The sequence below is a fragment of the Aegilops tauschii genome, chromosome 2 (genome assembly GCF_002575655.3).
Source record: "Aegilops tauschii subsp. strangulata cultivar AL8/78 chromosome 2, Aet v6.0, whole genome shotgun sequence".
NCBI classification, from domain to species: Eukaryota; Viridiplantae; Streptophyta; class Magnoliopsida; order Poales; family Poaceae; genus Aegilops; species Aegilops tauschii.
This window is the reverse complement of record NC_053036.3, coordinates 650,700,013-650,720,288: the sequence shown is the minus strand read 5'-3', so window position 1 is coordinate 650,720,288 and position 20,276 is coordinate 650,700,013. Positions and strand designations below refer to the sequence as shown.

At 49.7% G+C, this 20,276-nt stretch overlaps 2 protein-coding genes across 2 annotated transcripts; both read right to left on the bottom strand.

Annotated features, from left to right (window-relative positions):
- Nucleotides 1–1,991: 1,991 nt before the first annotated feature.
- LOC141041454 (uncharacterized) lies at nt 1,992–3,587 on the bottom strand. The gene has a single exon (XM_073507605.1). It carries the CDS (start codon nt 3,585–3,587, stop codon nt 1,992–1,994), a length of 1,596 nt encoding a protein of 531 aa, XP_073363706.1.
- A 13,759-nt stretch (nt 3,588–17,346) lies between these two features.
- On the bottom strand, nt 17,347–18,131 carry LOC109775199 (small ribosomal subunit protein uS17c). Its single transcript, XM_020333951.3, has one exon. The coding sequence runs from the start codon at nt 18,001–18,003 to the stop codon at nt 17,569–17,571; it is 435 nt and encodes a 144-aa protein (XP_020189540.1). The 5' UTR covers nt 18,004–18,131; the 3' UTR covers nt 17,347–17,568.
- Between the last annotated feature and the right edge of the window lie 2,145 nt (nt 18,132–20,276).

The window sequence follows — 20,276 nt, the reverse complement described above, 5'->3', positions numbered from 1 at the left end:
TGCATCGCAGCTCCAGCAGCGTCGACGACTGCTGCATCGAAGCTTCGGCGGCGTCGCCGCATTGCAGCTCCGGTGACCACTGCATCACACAGCTCCGGCACCACTGAATCGTAGGTCGCAGCTCCAGCGGCGTCGACGACCGCTGCATCGCAGCTCCGGCGGCGTCGCTGCATCGCTGCTCCAGCGACTGCTGCATCACAGCTCCGGCACCACTGCATTGCAGCTCCGACGGCGTCGGCGACCGATGTATCGCAGCTCCGGCTACGTCGCGGCTACTGCCTCCATGCTGCTGGGCGTCTTGGAGGGCGACCGTGGGTGCTGCATGGTGGTGCCTGTGCTGGTGTGCGTCGAGGCAAATTCTGATCCACGGGACACAAAGCGAACAGCTATGATATGCACTATCGGACGGTTATCAAGGCGGCCTATAGCTGCGAGCTATCAGCCGGCTTACGCCTAGCATCGCCTTAAAAATTACATCCAGATCCGTATGTTTAAACGTGAATATGACAGTCTTGGCCCACTTGTCAGGTGCCACATTGGCATGCATGGAGACGGCGCGCACCTGATGACCGCTAGTCTTGTATCATAACCAAACACCATGTTCTGCTGTTCTGCAGCTAGCTGTTGGTGAAGTGTGATTTTCTCACAAAATAAGACATCAGGACGCTATCATAAACAAACATGCATAATCCTAATGTTGCATGCAAAGCCGTGTTTTTCTCTCCTGAATCAACTGCTTCCCTGAGATATAGATTGCGAGACACGTGCAGGACTTCTATACCCGAGCTGAGGTAACCTGGGGCATTTTGAAGCGCAAGAAAAGATCTGAACACAACGGAGTTGGTAATGCATCGAGACCCTTAAGCCTTCGCTTATAGGAGGTTATCCCAACATTTTCGGGAACTGGGGGAACAAGATAAACATCCGAGCATTTAACCCTGTGAGGCATAGATGTAAGCAATTTGTACTTTGTGCAGCCAGCCACATTCTGCCCATCTGAGATGTTCTGGGGTCAAGGCATCAGCAGGAAGGTAGGACGCAGTGACCAGAGGGAAATCACATGAGCTCCGTCCATTCTTCTGCAAAGTGATTTGTTAAGTGAAACTCTGGCAAACCAACTGTTGCGCTCAGGAAGGTAGGATGCGTGCAGTGACGGCATCCTCTCAAGTAAGCCTCCTCACTGACGCATACTTGAAAGGCCAACTGTCATTTCTGTTGAATTCCATATCGTTTTCGCGTGCCGACTTTAAATACTCAGCAGTGTGCTCTTGACATTCGGTCTTGATTTATTTCAGGGTTATGCATGGGAATGCTGGTTAACTGGTTAGCATTGTGTTTATCAGAGGAGAACTGGAGCAACTGTGCCGCAACCGGAGTCCCTTCTTCTTCGTGGTCGGTGCAGTTCATGTCTGGAATTCGAGCTTCTTCTGCTCTCTGCACCACGCACGCATGGTCATACAATACCAGTTGACGCAGGACCAAGTTAACCAGACACTTGAATCGGGCACAGCACTATCTATTTCTGTGAATACTAGGATGTACTGTGATGAACAAGCACAATTGTGCACTTAAATACTACTGTACGTCACGTATCACCATCCTTTTTCTCTTTCAAAGCGCTCTTGCGCACTTAAGATCACAAGGATGGCTCTTCTGGTATATGGAAGACACGAAACTACATCCATCGAACTCTTTGTAATATTAGCAGATGGGCAATTGTTTTTTTGCTGCTTGTCTGCTTGTGTGCTCGGGACAATAGTACTCAGAGAAAAATGCAATCAATTACACAATTATTTGTTATACAGTTAAATTCTTGCTGCATGATGCCGAAAAGGAAATAAATCCCAACGCAAATCCGGGTGATAGTATTGAATTTCATACAAACGGGAAGCAGAAGCATATTACAAGAAAGCAGCAAATGGGAAGGGAAAGCAGCAGCGGAGCATACATCATATGCTCGCTGCCGCGAAGGACATCACTGGCGATGGAGTTCATGGCTCCTGCAACTGATCAGATTCATGGTTGCTCACATGTTTGAGGACGTAACTTCTGAAGTACTCCACCACAAGGGCAGCCACGGTGAGGAGTTCGCCACCGTTGCTGAGCTGCTTGGCATGAGAATACCCGCTGCATCTGTACCCGGTATAGCATAACATCTCTGTCCACACTTCCGCGAGCATCTTCAGCACATCAGTGGGTTGGCCAAGCTTTGCAACACTCAGCTCGCGAGCAAGCTCACATGCTGCAGCCAGTGTTTCATTATCGCGAATGTGTTGCACCTTCTGACTATCCGCTATATTTACCATATTTACCGACGTAAAATAGTCTGGGCTCTGTTTGGTCGACAAGTCTAGCAATCTACTAGTCAATTCACGGGTTGTGCTGTATTTGAGACCGGTGAGACAATAGCACATTTCAACATACTTAGTGCGGCCGACGGAGTCCGGCAGCATGTGGGGGCGTGCTGCAAGTAGGAAAACTATGTAATCGGACATTGCCTTGATTGCCTCGGCAAGGCGACGGACATCATCATCTTTGGACCACAGATCTCTATGCGTACGGAGGTAGATGTCCGTGGCGATGTGCCACATGAGGATACTCTTATCCAAATCCCCCATGACCCGCTCCAGTTTGATGCCCAAATGCGGCCATTTAATTAAGGCCGCTCTGCCCCGTGAATTGGTGATATGATCCGGCCCCTCCTCCTTCGCCCTAGAGTAGCCGACTTCATAGGGGCTCGGCTTACTCTCGAGAACTTGTTTCACCACTAGGTCCTTGATGGTTGTGGAGACAGTGATGGAGCTTGAGTATACCATTTTGTTCCACCAGTCCTCGATCCACATCCAGCTTGCAATCCTGCTTCCTTGGCTGGCCCTGCTGTGAACACACAAATCAATTAGGTTGTGTTGTCCCATAGAGTTTGACCACCACCATCTTGAATCATCCCTCTTCGGAAGCACGAACCGACGGATAGACGCGATTGCATGGGCAAGCAAACCCCACATTTTCATTATTTCCCCCCTGACTTCATCATAGGACAACTTCCCTAGGATCACAGTTGGCCATCTCGACAACATGGCCCTTAGCACTGATACCATCTCCAGTGTAACAGCCCCACCTAAGAGAACATATGTGATGACAATGTCTGCTCTGCTATGGTGGTGGTCACCCGCAGATAAATCTGACCTATGGAATAGCACGAACGCAATGACTATAAACACAGACGAAATGACGCGTATGCAGAGCCCATACCATGTGTGCATCACCTCGGCCTTGCTGTACACAACATCGTGCATTAGGCTGAGCTGCATCTCCACCACCTTTAACAGTTTATCAGAGGGGATGGGATGTTTGTACTGACCTAGGTGTACCACTATTCTGGGCAATGGTCCCTGCAAGAGATCCTTCGGAATATCCAACAAGAGGTGGGCTATCCGCAGCAAACCCTCGGTGTCCCCCCAATCCGTAGGAGGTCCTTCTGAAGAATCTGTCCTGTTATCGAAGGTCTGGTACGTGTGTCCTGATGCGCTAGTGCCGGCACGCTTCAGCGCCCACACCCTCTCGCCGTACTTGATAACGCCCACCATAAATATGAGGGCTGCGGCATTCTAGATCCGTGCATGGGTGCCGACGACAACGGACTCATAGAGGACATAGGCGGCCGCAGCGACCTGCACGGCGAGTACCTGTAGGTGCCGCAACCAGAGCCGATTGTCCTCAATGGCGTATGCGGTGATGTTGTCCTGCCCACCAAGGTGTATTAGCAGGAATGGTGCCCAGAAAGCCATCAGCTCGTGGTCTTCTGACCTGCTCGTCACAGACAAGTGACCTAGGGTGTATATTGCTATTGAATCAGCCAAGATGAACGCTGACCAAATAAAGGCCCTTAGCACGCCAGAGTCTATGCGCCGACGGAACTCCGCCAGGACGAGAAGCACTAGCTGCATTGCGAAGCTCAGAAGCACTAGCTGCACGCCAGGATTTTGGAAGATGGTCGACCATGCATGTTTGGTCCATGACTTTAAGTACATGGCAACACTGTATGCCATCCTGCTCATTTTCTTGCAGATGCAACTCTATATTTCCTTATGCTCATCCACATCTACCCTGTATTCAGACCTATCAAATTCCTCACCCGGGAAAGGTTTCCACTCCTCTTTTGTTGGATCATAAATCCTCTTTAAAAAATACTGCCTCCCTTTAGCCAGGCCAGAGCATCTGTAGTATGTCTGGATCCGTAGCTCAGCTAGAATCTCTTGAAAATTTCATTCGTGTATATTTCACTTGCTTGTGTTTCATTTGGAAACCTTGTCACTCGTGAAGGTGTCTTTTCTTGTCAAGCGTAGCAAGGCTATTTTGCTGAATGATGTGATACGCAGCAACAAATCTTGTTATAGTGTCCTTGTGATCAACATAATTTTTCCACATCGAATTGGTACTTTCACTACATGTCGTTGTTACGAGAAAGGGTAGAAGCAGTCCTTGAAGTAGGCTGGCACCCAGAATGTTCGGAGTTCCCATAGGGTGTTCAAGTGTTTGTTACCTTCTGCCTTGTGCACACAAATTGCTCCTTTCCAACAACGCTCAAACTCCTCTGGATCTAGTGATTTTTTTACGATAAGAAACAGTTCATCAGACATCCCTGGGTGTTGCGCAAACACTGTTGCGTTATTTTCCTTCAAGTTCTTCCTGATATGCCACCAGCAGAACCTGTGCCTCGTTTTCGGGAGAGCTTCCTCTATTGCCGTCTTCATTGCCTTATCCTGGTATGTTATTATGTACATCGGTTCTTTACCTCCCATTGCATCAACAAATGTGCTTAGCAGCCACTTGAATGATCCTATTTTCTCGTCCTTTAGAAGGCCCATTCCAAACAGGACAGTCGACCCATGGTTGTCGACACCTATAATTGGTGCAAATGGTAAGCCATATATGTTTGTAACACGTGCCTTGAGAAGCCCCACGTCCGTGCCTCTAGTGTCTTTACGTCCCGTCCCTCCGGTGCCTGCGTCCATGTCTGAGCCTCTAGGAACTTCACAACCATGCCTCTGAGAGAGTGAGAATTCGAATCCATGCCACTGCTACCACACTCTTGTGCCTCTACAGACTTCACAACCCGTGCGTCCAGAGAGTCAACGCACGTGCCTCGAGAAGCCGCACGTTCGTGTCTGTCGTGACTTTACGTCCGTGCGTCCGTTGCTTGCGTCCACGTGCCTCACGTCACACAAGACCGGGCCTCTACTGAGTTCAAAACAGTGCCTCTCTAAGAGAGTATTCAGAGCCATTCCTCTGCTACCACACTTTTGTGCGTCTATAGGGTTTGCACCTGTGCTTCCAGAGGGTCGACACACGTTCCTTGAGAAGCCCCACGTCTGTGCCTGTAGTTGCTTTACGCCCCATGCCTCTGGTGCCTGCGTCCATGTCCGAGCCCCTAGGAACTTCACAACCATGCCTCTGAGAGAGTGAGAATTTGAATCCATGCCTCTGCTACCATACTCTTGTGCCTCTACGGACTTCACAACCCGTGCATCCAGAGAGTCGACGCACGTGCCTCAAGAAGCCGCACGTTCATGTCTGTCGTGACTTTACGTCCGTGCGTCCGTTGCCTGCATCCATGTGCCTCATGTCACACACGCCCGTGCCTCTACGCACTTTCACAACCATGCTTTTTCTAAGAGAGTATTCAGACCCATGCCTCTGCCACCATGCTTTTGTGCCTCTACAGGGTTCGCACCTGTGCGTCCATAGGGTCGACACATGTGCCTCGAGAAGCCCCATGTCCGTGCCTGCAATAGCTGTACATCCGTACGCCATGTCCGATCCTCCAGGAACTTCACAACCATGCCTCTGAGAGTGAGAATTCGAATCCATGCCTCTGCTACCACACTCATGTGCCTCTACGGACTTCACAATCCGTGCATCCAGAGAGTCGACACACGTACCTCGAGAAGACGCACGTTCGTGTCTGTCGTGACTTTATGTCCATGCGTCCGTTGCCTGCATCCACGTACCTCATGTCACACAGGACCGTGCCTCTACAGACTTCACAAGCGAGCCTCTCTAAGAGAGTATTCGGACCCATGCCTCTGCTACCACACTTTTGTGCGTCTACGGGGTTCGCACCTGTGCTTCTAGAGGGTCGACACACATGCCTTGAGAAGCCCCACGTCCGTGCCTGTAGTTGCTTTACGTCCCGTGCCTCCGGTGCCTACGTCCATGTCTGAGCCTCTAGGAACTTCACAACCATGCCTCTGAGAGAGTGAGAATTCGAATCCATGCCTCTGCTACCACACTCTTGTGCCTCTACGGACTTCACAACCCGTGCATCCAGAGAGTTGATGCACGTGCCTCAAGAAGCCCCATAAATGGAGGGGTTGTGATTTTCTAATATTATAAAATCCTACAAAAATCTGAAACAATTTACAACCCATAGATCTTCATAAACCAGCGTGTGATCCCATATCCTGTACACCAATGTCATGATCAATCTTACGATCTTATACCCCAATCACAATACATCCACTGCTCATAAAGAATCATAACCAAAAATAGTAAAATAAGAAAAATGAAGATGAAATGGCATTAGATGGTTTGGTAGCTACATAAATCTTAGTAGCATGTACTAAACATAGCACCAGCAGACCATCTGATTACTAGTGCTAAAGTCCCTGTATAGTAGCACTTCAGCCATTACAGCTAGCTGTAGCGTTTATACTCAAGTAACATTCTGCCATTTAAGATGGGAGGGGCGGGGGTGTCTAAATATGACCATATTCGCTACGTGCACTCAAACAACTGTCCACGGGTAGAGGAGCCGCTGTATACTCAGATCTGATACGAGTCACTGGTCACGTGCCCCATATATAGCTAGCTATGTTTTCTGCCACCCTCGTGCTTTTTTTAGGGGAAAGACAGTAGGAGAGGCTCCTACTGTTTTGTATATATATCACAAGGGTGTTTACACGTGTTACATCATTTGTATCACCCCCCCCATCACAACCATCTCATGTGTGTGGGGGGGGGGGCTGGCCTCAGCTAATAACTAGTTACAAAGGTGTGGGTCTTTAGACAGCGAGGCCTTAAACGAGGCTGTTACAGATGGTGGTAATACTTCCAGCTTGCTCCTCACGCACCCTATAACGCAGGAGATCAAAGTCCCCCAAGAACCTCTGTAGCCAGCTTGCTTGGGAGGGTGTGACCCCCCTGAAATGTTTATTATTCCTTTCTTTCCAAAGGCTCCAGGAGGCAGTGAAGAAGATTTCAACAAACAAAGGTCTGCGAGAGGTGTCTCGGGCACGGAGGACCACATCAAGGCGCGAGGGTAGAGCTGGCCAGTCAATATGAAGTTTGCTCCAGCAGGCTCGACTAAAGTGGCAGGTAAAAATCATATGGTCGATCGTCTCTTCGATGTTTTGCCCACAAAGTAGACAGCTGAGATCATCTCCAATGTTGTAGTGCCTTCGTTTGAGCATATTTCGAGTGTTTAGCCTGTCATGCAGAAGCAACCACCCAAACACTTTGATCTTCATGGTGCATTTTGAGCTCCAGAGTAGTCGGAATAAGGGGTGGGCTTGCAACTCCCGAAAGCAGAATTGTAGTAATCCGCAGCTTTGAAGTCAGGTTTCCCCCAGATATAGTGCCAGATGTCATTGCTGGTTGTCGAGGGCTGCAGTCTGGCGATCGTTTGGATGTCGCGCACCTCCTCATAGGCTTCTGGTGAGAGCGGAAGGTGGAAGGTTTCGTGCAGTGATGGGCTCTCCAAGAAGTTTTTCACAGAGGCATCTTCATGCAAAACGTAAGAGAACGCTCTGGGATGGGAGGTTTCGAGTGCCTCATCGAGCCATAAATCCTTCCAGGCAAGAGCTGTCGTACCATCGACTACCTGGACATGACTCACCCCTCGGTATTTAGGAGTGAGCTTGAGAACATCGTGCCACCAAAAGGACCCCACTGCGTCAGATGCATGTGGGATTTTATCAGAGTAGTAGGTGCTCCAGAGAAGCTGTACCCATGGGACATCTTTTTTATTGTAGAATTTGTGTAAGAATTTGAGGAGCAGGGCTTCGTTTTGGATGGAGAGATTGATCACTCCGAGACCACCTTGTTTTTTGGGTCTGCACACCAAATCCCAGGACGCCAGAGAGTTGCACTTGTCTCCTTGCTCGGTCTTCTTCGTCCAGAGACACCTTCATCTGATTTTGTCAATCATCTCCAAGATCTTTGGGTACACTTTGAGTGTACATAGGGCATAGATGAGCAAAGAGGTAACCAAAGCATTCAGCCAGGATAGTTTGCCTCCATACGACATCATGGAGATGGTGGCGGTGAGGTGTCGTTCAGTACTGCAGACAAGAGGCATGAGATCATCGACAGTGGGCTTAGAGATGCCCATGGGCAGACCCAGGTACGTAAAGGGCATAGAGCCGACGTTGCATCCAAAGATGTGGGCTAGATCAGTTGTCGTTGCGGGGTCAAGATTGATGGGAATCAAGGTGGACTTGTGGAAATTGACCTTAAGCCCAATGGAAGTAGCATAATCAGAGAGGATCTGCTTGATTAGAGCGGCTTGTCTGGGGCAGGCAGGCAAGGCTAGGATCGTGTCGTTGGCGTATTGTATGACGGGGTAATCAGTTTGACCCGTGCAAGGGAAAGGCAGTTCCATCAAACCCCGGCGGAAGGCGTCGTTAATTGCCGCTTGAAGTAGGTCAGCTGCCAGGACAAACAGAAGCGGGGAGAGGGGATCCCCCTGGCGGACTCCACACTTGCAGAGAAACTGTCGACCAGGGACACCGTTAAGTAAGACTGAAGAGCCGCCCGAGGAGAATATGCATTCAATCCAGTTGATCCATTTATCATTGAAGCCCATGCATCTCATTATGTTAATCATAGGCGTGTGTCCAATCGTGTCGAATGCTTTGGCAAAGTCAAGCTTCAGAAGAACTATTTGCTTCCGCGATGCTTGGCATTGGTGTATGTATTGATATGCCCAGGCCATGCAATCTTGGATGGTCTGGCCCTTGATGAAACCATATTGGTTACGATGGATGAGTTCCAGTATAACCTTTTGGAGGCGATCGGCCAATAGCTTAGTGATTAGCTTGAGACAGCAGTTAAGGAGGGTGATTGGGCGATAGTCGTTGACAGTTTCAGGTGAATTGACCTTCGGGATGAGTGTGATGAGCCCATCATTGATGCTTGTAAGATCTAGATCGCCAGCATGGAATTGGTCACAAAGGGCATAGAAATCATGCCTAATTATGGGCCAGCAAGCTTTAAGGAAAGCCCCGCTGAAGCCATCCGGGCCAGGTGCACGGTCAGAGGGCATCTCTTTCATTACCGCATCAATTTCTTCATGTGTGAAGGGTGCCGTTAGGTGATCCAAATTGTCAGCGCATTGAATGAGAGCAGGCAGATCAAATTTCATTTCAGTGGGTGATGTTGTCCCAAGACGAGTTTTATAAGTTTGGAACAAAAGCGCTTCTTTGCTTGGGTGATCATCAACTTGGGTACCATCACTGTCTTGAAAGCAAGCAGTGTTGTTCTTGCGGTAACGCTTAGTAGCAATTGCTTGAAAAAAATTCGTGTTTTCATCGCCAAATTTGACCCAACGAATTGTACACCGTTTTTTCCAGTATTGTTTCTGATATTGAAGAAGCCGGAGCAGGTGCTTCTTGAGTATGCGTCTGAAGTTGGATTCGGGAGTAGAAAGGGTTCTTTTATTTTCAAGTTCATCCACGTCAGCTAGGACTCTATTGCATTTATCAATGGCAACCGATAGGCAGGAGATTGATTTACTCCAAGTTTTGAGAGCATGCCTGAGTGCTTTGAACTTGCGGCAAAGAATTGTAGCAACATTTTGTGATCTCACCGGTTTGTCCCATGTATTTTTGACAATATCCATGAAGCCAGGGTGTTGTATCCAGTAAGACTCGAACCTGAATAATTTGCAGCGTGGAATCTTGGTCTCGATCGAGACAACGCAAGGGATGTGGTCCGAAACTGGTTTTCCAAGCGGCTTGACTAGAGTTTTAGGGTAAGCATTTGTCCAGTGGATCGACGTAAAGAACCAGTACAATTATTCTAAGAGCGGGTCATGTTGCATGTTGCTCCAGGTGTAGGTGCGTCCTTTAACAGGTAACTCAATGAGGTTTTCGTGTCGGATGATGTCATTAAATGTGAACATATCCTGAGTGCTACCGCCAGGTTTATTACGATTGTCAGGTGCTCTGATGTAGTTGAAATCGCCCAAAAGCAGCCAGTCTTGGTTATGTGGGATGTCCAGATCGTATAACCAATTAGTGTACGTGACACGATCGTCCCCTGTGCAAGGTCCGTAAATATTAGCTAGGGTCCACGACTGTGCTGATTTCGTACTGGAAAAGTATACTACAAGCGCATAAACGTCAGAGAACACAACAGTGCCAGTAAACATCGAACTTTTCCAGATGGTAATAAGACCCCCCGAGGCACCACGAGAAGGAACGTAAGCGAAACGATCAAATTGTCGCGGACAACAAGACTTAATAAACGCAAGATCAAAAGCAGTCTTCTTAGTCTCTTGCAAGCAAATAATAGAGCAACCACTAGAGAGCACGGCATTATGAAGCGCTAATTGTTTCGGTTCAGAGTTCAGACCTCGTATGTTCCAGGAGAGAACATTCCAGCTCCGCAAAAGAGTCATTTAAGGACGGGTGGCATTAAGCTGAAGGAGGAGTAGCGTCAACTCCTGCGTTCTCCTGCTGAGGGGCGCCTGAAGAAGGATTGCTGGAAGTAACCGGTGCCGCTAGAAGAGCATCTTCAGAAAGTTCAGCCACTGGGACCGCACACTGGTTTGCGCCAATATCTTGCAGCACATGGATGGGTGTAGGCGGAGGGATTGCAGTGTTATCAGTACCTGGCTGAATGACAGAGGAGGATGAACCCATGGAGGGAGTGATCCTGGGAAGAACCTTGGAGGTAGTTGTGCGTCTGTCAGAGTTGTGATTTACACGAAAACCATTGTACTTGTTGTTCCTTGTGCTACGCCTGACTTCGGTGGTTATAATGGGTGCAGCAGCTTTGGGACGACGGCCCCTAATCACCAGAGGGCCAGCAGAGCCAGAGATGGTCTCAACTGCAGCCAGACCCAGGCCCTCCTGAGGCAGGCCAGTAGCATGGCCAGACAAGTTGTCTGCACTTCTAGCAGGTGAGGTGAGAGCAGGCTGGTCAGGCTGAGTATCAGCAGAGAGGCTCATATCAGATGCAATGTCCAAAGTAGTGAGCCCAGTGGCAGCCAGAGAGCTTGGTAGAGAGTCCATCAGAGCTACTTCAAGTGTTGGAGCTAGAGGTGTATCAATTTCAGGTTGCAGCTCTTCAGTGATCACAGAGGAGGTTGGCTGGTGTGCAAAGTGGATTCCAGTGCTGTGAGAGGACACCAAAATAGAAATTTCTGCAGTGTTGTTCCTCATGCCATACCCACTGGACCAGGGGCCAATAGTGGAGATCTGAGGTCTCAGGGCCTCAAAGATAAACGTGTTTAAGCGCTGCCTGGGAATGGGGTCAGATATCAGCAGAGATAGAAGCTCATTTCCATCGGCCGACAGCCCAAACTGGATGCCTTTATGCATAGTGACTGAGACTGTCAGAGATTCATTAGGCATTGGGGGATCCATGTGTTGCACAGGCAGAGGTGACACAATAAGAACTGCAGTGTTATCAGAGCTGCTGTCATCAGCGGCAGAGAAAGAGTCATTCCAAGCTTGTGTGGGACTGTCAGAAATGTTGTCTTCAGGAACCAGACCGTGCTGAACCGTTAAACCTTGAGCAGCCAACCAAGCATGATAGTTGACCAGATACGGAGGGAGCACAGGTAACGGAGCAGCAGGGGGGCTTGCCAATCATCCCAGGCAGCTTGAGGAGGTCCATCGACGTCTGCATTGTCGCCATGAAAGCCAGCAGGAGGTGCAGCATTCTAGACTAGCCAATTGTGGACCTGCTGTTGGTAGAGCTGTTCTGCAGTAAGGTCCGGGCCAAAGATAGGGTGTGGGTTACCGTCTGGTGGTGGTGGTTCCTCACCAGGCGGCAGAACCTCAGGCAAAAGGCCATTCCAGTCATTGCTCCTGAGAATAGTAATCTATACAGTCCAGCAGTCCCTGGCTCCACCCAATTGCCAGACAACAAAGCTCTTTGGGATCAGCTTGAGGCGGATGACACGAGCTTTCAGAAGAATATAGCGTCTGTCTTGACGTGGGTTGTACCAGGAGACCAGAGAGCCGTAGCCACCAAGGGCTTTTGTGAGGTAATAATCCGTGTGATAATCATACGGAAATCCAAAAAACATAAGCCACACCTCAGGCCCAAAGGAAGTAGTGCGTCTATTCAGAGCCTCATTGTGGGGGACAAAAGAGATGAGCAGATCTTCATCCTCTAACTCGATGGGGGTGGCAACAGCGGTATCCCGCATGAACGAATCCATAAAACCAAAAATGCCAATGCCAAATGGATGATCGCTAACTTCAGTAGTTAAGAGCTGACATTCATGGAGCAGACCTACAATCGTGGTGCGGATAGCAGCTCGGCGATGAAGAGGAACATAGGCGCTCATCTCCGCGATGGCCAAGAAGTCATGGTTGAGCAGCGGGATTGGGCCAACCACCATGCCGCTGCGCACCAGCCGATCAGCAGGCCCAGGCTCGACAACGAACCCCGGTGGGAGGAACGGCACCGGATTCAGCGGGTAGTTCGCCATGGCTAGAGCGCTCGGGAGCGGTGTGGTTTGCTTAGAGAGCTGTAATGGCGATGGGACAGGACTGGGCGGCGTCTTTTGGGGAACTGGAGCGGGAGACGGAGCGTGAGGGGTAGGAAAGGAAAGCCCAGATGTCTTGGGAATCCATTTCCACTTTTGTGCATATCGCCTCTTGTGACAAGATTTAGCCACGTGTCCATAGAAGGCACAAACGGTGCATCGGACGGTGACCGTGGTCTTCCGCTGTCTACGATCATGGATGGAAGGAGCAGAAGATCTGGCCAATTTGATTTGACTGAGATTCGGCCGAGCCTCTTTAGAAATGGGCTGATGGTTGCCAAAATGTGTGCAGTTTGTTGCCTTATGATCTGGTCCCGAGCATTTAAGGCAAATTAGCCGGGCTTGGCACGTAGATTTGTTATGCCCCCATTGCAAGCATCTGGAACATAAAGTGGCCCATTGAGCAGATAATGAAATAATCTCGTCCAGAGAATAGTGGGCCTGGGCCAAATCTGCTTTCTGACGGGCCGTAAGCATGGGCGGCCAAACTGAGTGGGGGAGCATACCGGAAGGCCGATTTCAAAAAAGTCTGTGGCAGGGGCGGATAAGGCACATTTAACGGACATTTAAATCCTCCCAAATTAATGTAATTGTAAAGCTGTTGCTCCTCTAATTTTGCCCCGGACAAAAAAAGCTCCATCAAAGCAATACGATCAATGCTGTCAGGGGCGGAGTTAGGGGGATCATGGCTGCTTGAGTCACTAACCATTGGAGAAAAAGATCCAAACTGAATTTGAATATTCTTGGTGGAATCATGCACGATCAACTCCCCAGGCAAGGTGGAGGAAGAAGCCTCATGAGCATTGTTATCCGAGAAAATCATGGAGGAGATAGGTTTTAAACTACTCATAGTGCAGCTCGTGGACGAGGGAGGAATGGCCTTGGTATGATGTAAAAACCTCAAATCAGATTTGATAGCCAAGGGTTTACGGGCAGCAATATCAGTCAATTCCGTGTCTGCATGCCAACTAGTGGCCAGAATTGGAGCTTTAGCGAATCTCCCGTTAAACAGGTGGAAATGGCAAACAAAATCCGGCCAAATTCGGTCTTTGAGCTTGTAAATGAAATGTCCCACTTTGTTGTTTGCCACCGAAAACCGAAAAGAGCGAGAGTTGATTTGAACCACATTGAAACCCGAGCAAACACCCATTACAACATTGCAGAGCGATGCCAACAGAATCCACCGAGAGGGGGAAGGAGGCCGAAGAGAATGAGACCACCAAAAAGAACTCCTTGGCGTCTCTAGATGGTGAGAAATGAACTGTGGATCCAAACCTTCTTCTCACCTGATCTGCAAGGGCAATGCCCGGTGCAAAATCCCAATGTAGCAAGCCCTCCATGGGTGAGGGAGCTAGAGATCGCCATGGTTGGTGCGGTGGAGGGGGGAGAGGTGGAGGAGTGGGGAGCCATTTGATGATTGTTTTGAGATCCCACCCTCGTGCTTCGTCACTAGCCATTTCATTTCTTCCTCAACCTACTCACGGGGTACCGAGAAGGCTGGCAAGCGTGGCGACTCGATCGAGCTCGTCAAGCTCTTCTTCGCATGCACTGCGTTGTTCGGGGTGTAATTTGTGTGTGCGATTGAGATGTCTGTGTTGGCGCCTTACTCTCAGGTGCGAATAATCTAGGCCACATAGTGAGTAAAAAGAAATTAAATACTTATACTAAATTTCTATACTTTTATTATTTAATAGATGTTAATAACAATGTTATTTATGCCACATGTGTAATATATATAGTTTCAAAAAATCAAAAAATCCTATCCATGGTGCTAAATATGAACCATATATGTATTGAAAGTTATGTTACTTTTTATATTTTTGTTGACTTAAAATACATATTTGAACCAAATCCCCATAAATGTGAGAAAAATAAGAAAACATTAAATTGCATGCTTTCGTGGATAATTTGTGATACTCCACGAACATAGTGTATATATCTCTGTGTATCCTTAAATATGTCGGAAGAGCTCTTTAAAGAGTATGGACATAGAAATATCCTAACAGGGTTTCTAGTTCATGATTATTTGTATGCAGACTTTCTTTCCTCTCTCGTAAGGCGACTAGGGAAAGCGTTCCTCCCCTAGATCTCCACCACCGAGTCTGTGCATTCACCTCTCCACCGGCGCTTCTTCTTCGATTCAGTCCTCCAGACGCCGATCCTACTCAAGTTTGTCTATTGGGACGGATTAGACGGAGCTCTAGTGTATATTCCTCTGAGCTCCTCAGGGCGGCGAGGTTAGGGTTTCTTGCCGTGCGTATGCGATGGTGGTATTTTGTGTCAGGTTCTTCTAATCTATTCAAGGATTCAACAACGACAATAGCGGCTCCGGGGCGCTGGTCCTTTGGGGAACGTGCACGAAGACTTCCCGATTATCATCGACAAGGTCCGGCCGGCTCCGGTATGGGAGCGGCGGCGGCGGCTCGTTCTGGTGGCGGCATTGGTCGTTCGGTGATCCATGGACCTCGATGTAATTTTTCTTATGTTTGAGGTGTTTTGTACTTGAGGTGAATCTTTATAATAGATTGATCCTTTTTGCAAAAAAATATAAAAATGAAATAATAAATGTAGAGTATATAAAATTTACAAGGTGCCTGTGAGCGAATCATTAGCGGTGACGTTTTACCTATTTATTTGTCGTCAAATGTGTCTAGCATGTTAGGGAGGCTTCAACAATCCATTAATAAATGTACACGTACTATATTTGGAATTGAAATTGAATCACTCACATTTGTGGCTCATGCCCACTATATCACTATGTGGAGCTGCCTCACCACCACCTGCAAGGATGACCAACTATTTTGGCTAACAACTTGTGGCTAAACTTACTGCACGTACCATTACCAAGTTTTGCCCTCCACTGCTTTATTCATGGTGCTGCAAATGTTCTGGAGAGGGGAGAAACCCCTAAATCCATGCCCACTATATCACTATCGTCCGACTTGCTTGTCACGCACAAGCTAGCGGCTCAGGGTGTATATCGTTGTTGATCAAAACTTATGGAGCTTCATTTTTGAGAGAACCAATTGGCATTCTACTATAAAACAGAGGGGGTAACTAAAAGCGGGAGCTCTGCTGACCGATATATAAGAAATAAAGCCAAGTAGGAGGCCAGAAAGAATAAAGCAGTAACATTTGCCATGGATGTTCTTGCACATACTAACCAAACGAAGCAGCAACATTTTCCTACAAAAAATGCAGCAGCATCAGAGGAATATGTCACTAATGAATCAGAGGAGACAGTCATCCTGGAATGATCATTTGCAGTGTATGGAGACTCCCAGAAGCTGGAAGATACTCCACTGCAGAAACAGGGTAAACATTTCGGTGCCTTACTCTCCAAGACACACTATAGATGCAAGCAGTCTGTAGCGACATCCAAGATGCTTGAGCTGTAGGCACCAGCAAAAGTGAGATAGAGAGCACTTGCACTGGAGACTAACTGAGGCAAGTTCATGTCAGTATGGCATAGGAGGTTCTGCACTATTAGGATGTATGCATTGGACTGAATCCGAAGTAATGTTTCCGGATTACTATTAGGAAGGATGTACTACTGCAATGCAAGCAATCTTGGCCCATTTTGACATGGTTAATAGAAACTGTTGTTGATTTGTCAAGTTTATATTTCAACTTTGAACACACATATTTGGCAATACTCCATTGGACTGAATCCCAAGTAGTGTCTCCGTAAATTACTAGTAGGAAGAATGAGGATGTACTACTGCAATGCAAGCAATTCTCCACCATTCAAAGTCTGGTTCAACTCTGAACACACATACTATTTCACAGGAAAGTCTGTCATAAAAGACACATTGGAGCAACAGAGCATCCTTCAGAGACTGTAATGCTATCAAATGTGCAATCTGTTTGTTTGGTTGTTCATCAGTCATCATCGCTGTGCTAGTGATTACGACAACAGTAATACTCCAAAAACGCAATCAAGAACTCCTAGAAGATTAATTTTTGCTGCAGGAAGAAGAAAAATTTACAAATTTTGGAGCTAAGTGAAACATAACGGTATTGGAGTTCAGTCTACAGGGGAGCAAGAACAGTAATAGCGAAGGGAGCGGGAGCGGCAATTAATCAACAGAAACCTTGTATTTTCTGAAGAGATATTGGGAATGTGGTATTTGGAACCTGTATGCACTAATTAATACCGGTTAAATTAAATAAAAGCGGGAGCTCTGCTGATCAATGTAAAAGGAAGAAAGAAAGCCAAGGCAGGAGGCCAAAAGGAACAAAGCAGGAGCTCCTAGCATCGTTCAGATGAATGCTGTTTCTATCATGGATGTCCAGACAAACAAGTTCATGTATGTCCCCCGGAATGCTCATTAGCTGCGCCGTAAAAGATGTTTGAGCTGGAGGCATCAGATGCGAGCTACAACAAACTGCAGTTGAAACAAACTGAAGCAAGTTCATGTCAGTCTCGCATTGGAGCTTCCTTCCGCTGGTACTGCTAAGGATGTATGCATTGGAGCAACAGAGCATTCTTCAGATACTCTGTGACAAAAGCAAGTGTGCAATCTTTTGTTTGTTCATCAATCACATCACTCTGCTGGGGATTATAACAACAAATAATACTCCAAAAATGCAACCAAGTATAGTATACAATAAATTCTTGCTGCAGGAAGAAGAAGAAAAAGTACAAGTTTCAGAGCCGAGTGGTACCGAATAATATCGCCGTTCATTCAGTCTACAGGGGAGCAAGAACAACAGCAATAGCAAAGGGAACGACGATTAATTAACAGAGAAGAGAATGGGGGAAACAAAAGCAAGAAGCATCACTAGGCAGCAGCGGTCTCTTCGGCGGCGGCGGAGTCGTCGCCGGACTGGGACTCGAGCGGGGGGAGGAGCTGGGCCTTGCGGCGGGTGTCGCGGGGCGGGACGGGGACGGCGAGGAAGTGCTTGGTCTTGGAGATGGGGCGGGAGCGGACGAGCTCGACGAAGTCGCCGACCTTGAACTGGTTGTTGGGGTCGTGCGCCTGGTACTTCTTCTTGATCTTCTCCCGGCGGTGGTACTTGGGGTGCTGCTTCAGCCGCGCCACCTCCACCCCCACCGTCTTGTTCGCCTTGGTCGTCACCACCCGCCCCGTCAGCTGCTTCGCCGCCTCGATCCTCAGCACCAGCCCCGCCGCCGGCCGCGCCGTCGACCCCGCATTGGGGCCCGGCGAGAGGTGGAGCTGGGTGAACGGGGACGCGAAGGAGGAGCCCAGCAGCATCTTCTTCGTCTTCCTTCTCTCGCTCGCGGAGGTGGGATTGGGGACGGGATAGGATAAAGATAAGGTTTTTTTTGCTCGGGGTTTCTTTCCAGGCCTGGCCTAGCTGCTAGCTCTCCACTCTACTTATATTTGCGCCTCCGGTACACGTGTACAAGACAGATGAAGTGTTTTATTTGTGGTCTATTTTTTGTTTTATTTTTTTTCTTGCTGCTGTATTATATATTTGAAGGAGTTTAGATGTGACATTCTTAAAAAACATCTAGATGTAAATTAGACAAACTGATAACAAAAATCAGCGAAAAAAGAAGAAAACAGGAGTTCTAAGAGCAACTCCAACGGGCCGACCCAAACGAACGACGATTTTGTCCCTTTTTTGTCCATTTGGGTCGGCCCGGCGGACAGCAACGTTCGATTCCGCGTTTGGGTCGGCGCATGCGCCCAACGCTGGCCCGACCCATTTTGACGGCGTGAGAAAAAAATATTTAAAAATTAAAACAATCATTAATTAAACATTAAAACCAGCCATGAAGGTTGGCGAGAGTCCATGCGTCGACATTACATTAATTCAACATTAAAAGAAACTTAAAACAACGAGGCGGCGCGCTGCCCTAGGCGTCCTCATCGTCGACGTCGGGGCCGGTGAGGTCGTTGAGCATCGGTGCAGGGCCGGCCCAGGGGAACGCCGTGTTCCAGACGGCGGCGATGTCGGCCGCGGGCTGTGCCGCCGCGGCCTGTCGCGCCTCCTCAGCCTCGCGCTCCTCCTCCTCGGCCCCGTGCTCGAGCAGCTCGAGGTGCTTGCCAGCGCTCCTCAGCCATCCGTCGCTGGCGCCAGTTCTCGAGGTAGGCCGCCTCCTACTCCTTCGTCGCCCCGAGCCAAATCGGCGGCGCGCTCACCCACGCACGCACTACTCCGGTCCAAGAGTAGCGCTCGACGGGGGCCGGCTCCTCCTCGGCCTTGACTGTGGATGGGGGCGCCACCGGCGGCACGACGCAGTCGCCTGCCGCAGACAGCGCCATGGCCTCCGCCACGGCGGCCTCGTACGCCGCCTCCTGCTCCTCGTCGCCCCGAGCCAGATCAGCGGCGCGCTCACCCACTCGCGCAATACTCCGGTCCAAGAGTAGCGCTCGACGCGGGCCGGCTCCTCCTCGGCCTTGACTATGGACGCGGGGGGGGGGGGGGGGGGTACCGGCGGCAGGACGCAGTCGCCCGCGGCGGACAGTGTCATGGCCTCCCCCATGGCCGCCTCGTACGCCGCCTCCTCTTCCAGCCCACGCCGCTCCTCTTCCTCGCTCTCCCGGAGGACAGCCGCCATGGGTCGCCTGGTAGGCGACCTCTGCTTCCTGGTCCTCATGATGGACGACGAGGGGGGCGGTGGCGAGCTGCGGGCGACTTCGCGGACGCCGCGCCGCCTGGCCTCCTTGTGCTCGAAGGCAAACCAACGAGCTCAGTTGGGCGAGTCGAGGGCGTACGTGGCGTTGCTGCGCTGCTCCGGCGTTAGCATGGCCCGCCGCCACCGCACCTCCTCGGCGTGCGCCCTAGCCGACCTTGACACGGCCGGCACCGGGATCCTCTCCGGATCCAGATGCCAGTCGTGCGGCCGGGTGGCATCGGGGTACGTGAGAGGGAAGCGGTGGTGCTAGTGCCACTCCGCCTGGTGCACTGGCACGTTGACGCGCTGCCTCGGCCGGCTAGGTGGTGCTTGCGGAGGCGGGGGGGAGGGGGGAGGGTGGCAGGGGCCTTGCCCTTGGCTTTGCCAGCGCTGGAGCCGGAGAAGAACTCCATCTTTGCTTGGCTAGAGGTGGCTTGGGTTGCCGCCGACGGGGGTGCAGAGGATGGCGAGATGGGGACAAGGGGGCTTATGGAAATGGATGAGGACGGCCTCCCCGCACGCTCGGCTTAAAAAAGGATGACCACCGTCGCTGACGCGTGGGGACCGAGGTAGGCGGTCGTCATAAATAAAACTGACCAAACTAGCCGCGGGGTAGTTGGACGGCCGCCAGATGAGGACACGACGGACATCGAAAAGGCGCGCGAGGCGTCCGCTTCGCGTCCGCGCCGACACATTCGAATGCAGACGGACGTTTTGGTTCGCTGCGCTGGAGTTACTCTAAACAAGAGCAATTTTTATGAGAGGTTGACGACATAATTACACCAACATTCCTTGTACTGTCCAGCATGTAACAACTTGGTCCTGGAACTCACGTAGTGCTCCACTACGGTCCTGCCTATGTCTCCCGCTACTTCATGTACTTCCTCTGTTTAGGTGTGTAAG

Coding starts and splice junctions, on each gene's coding strand:
- LOC109775199 (XM_020333951.3), bottom strand. CDS start 18,003: ATGCTGCTGGGCTCCTCCTTCGCGTCCCCGTTCACCCAGCTCCACCTC.
- LOC141041454 (XM_073507605.1), bottom strand. CDS start 3,587: ATGGTGGGCGTTATCAAGTACGGCGAGAGGGTGTGGGCGCTGAAGCGT.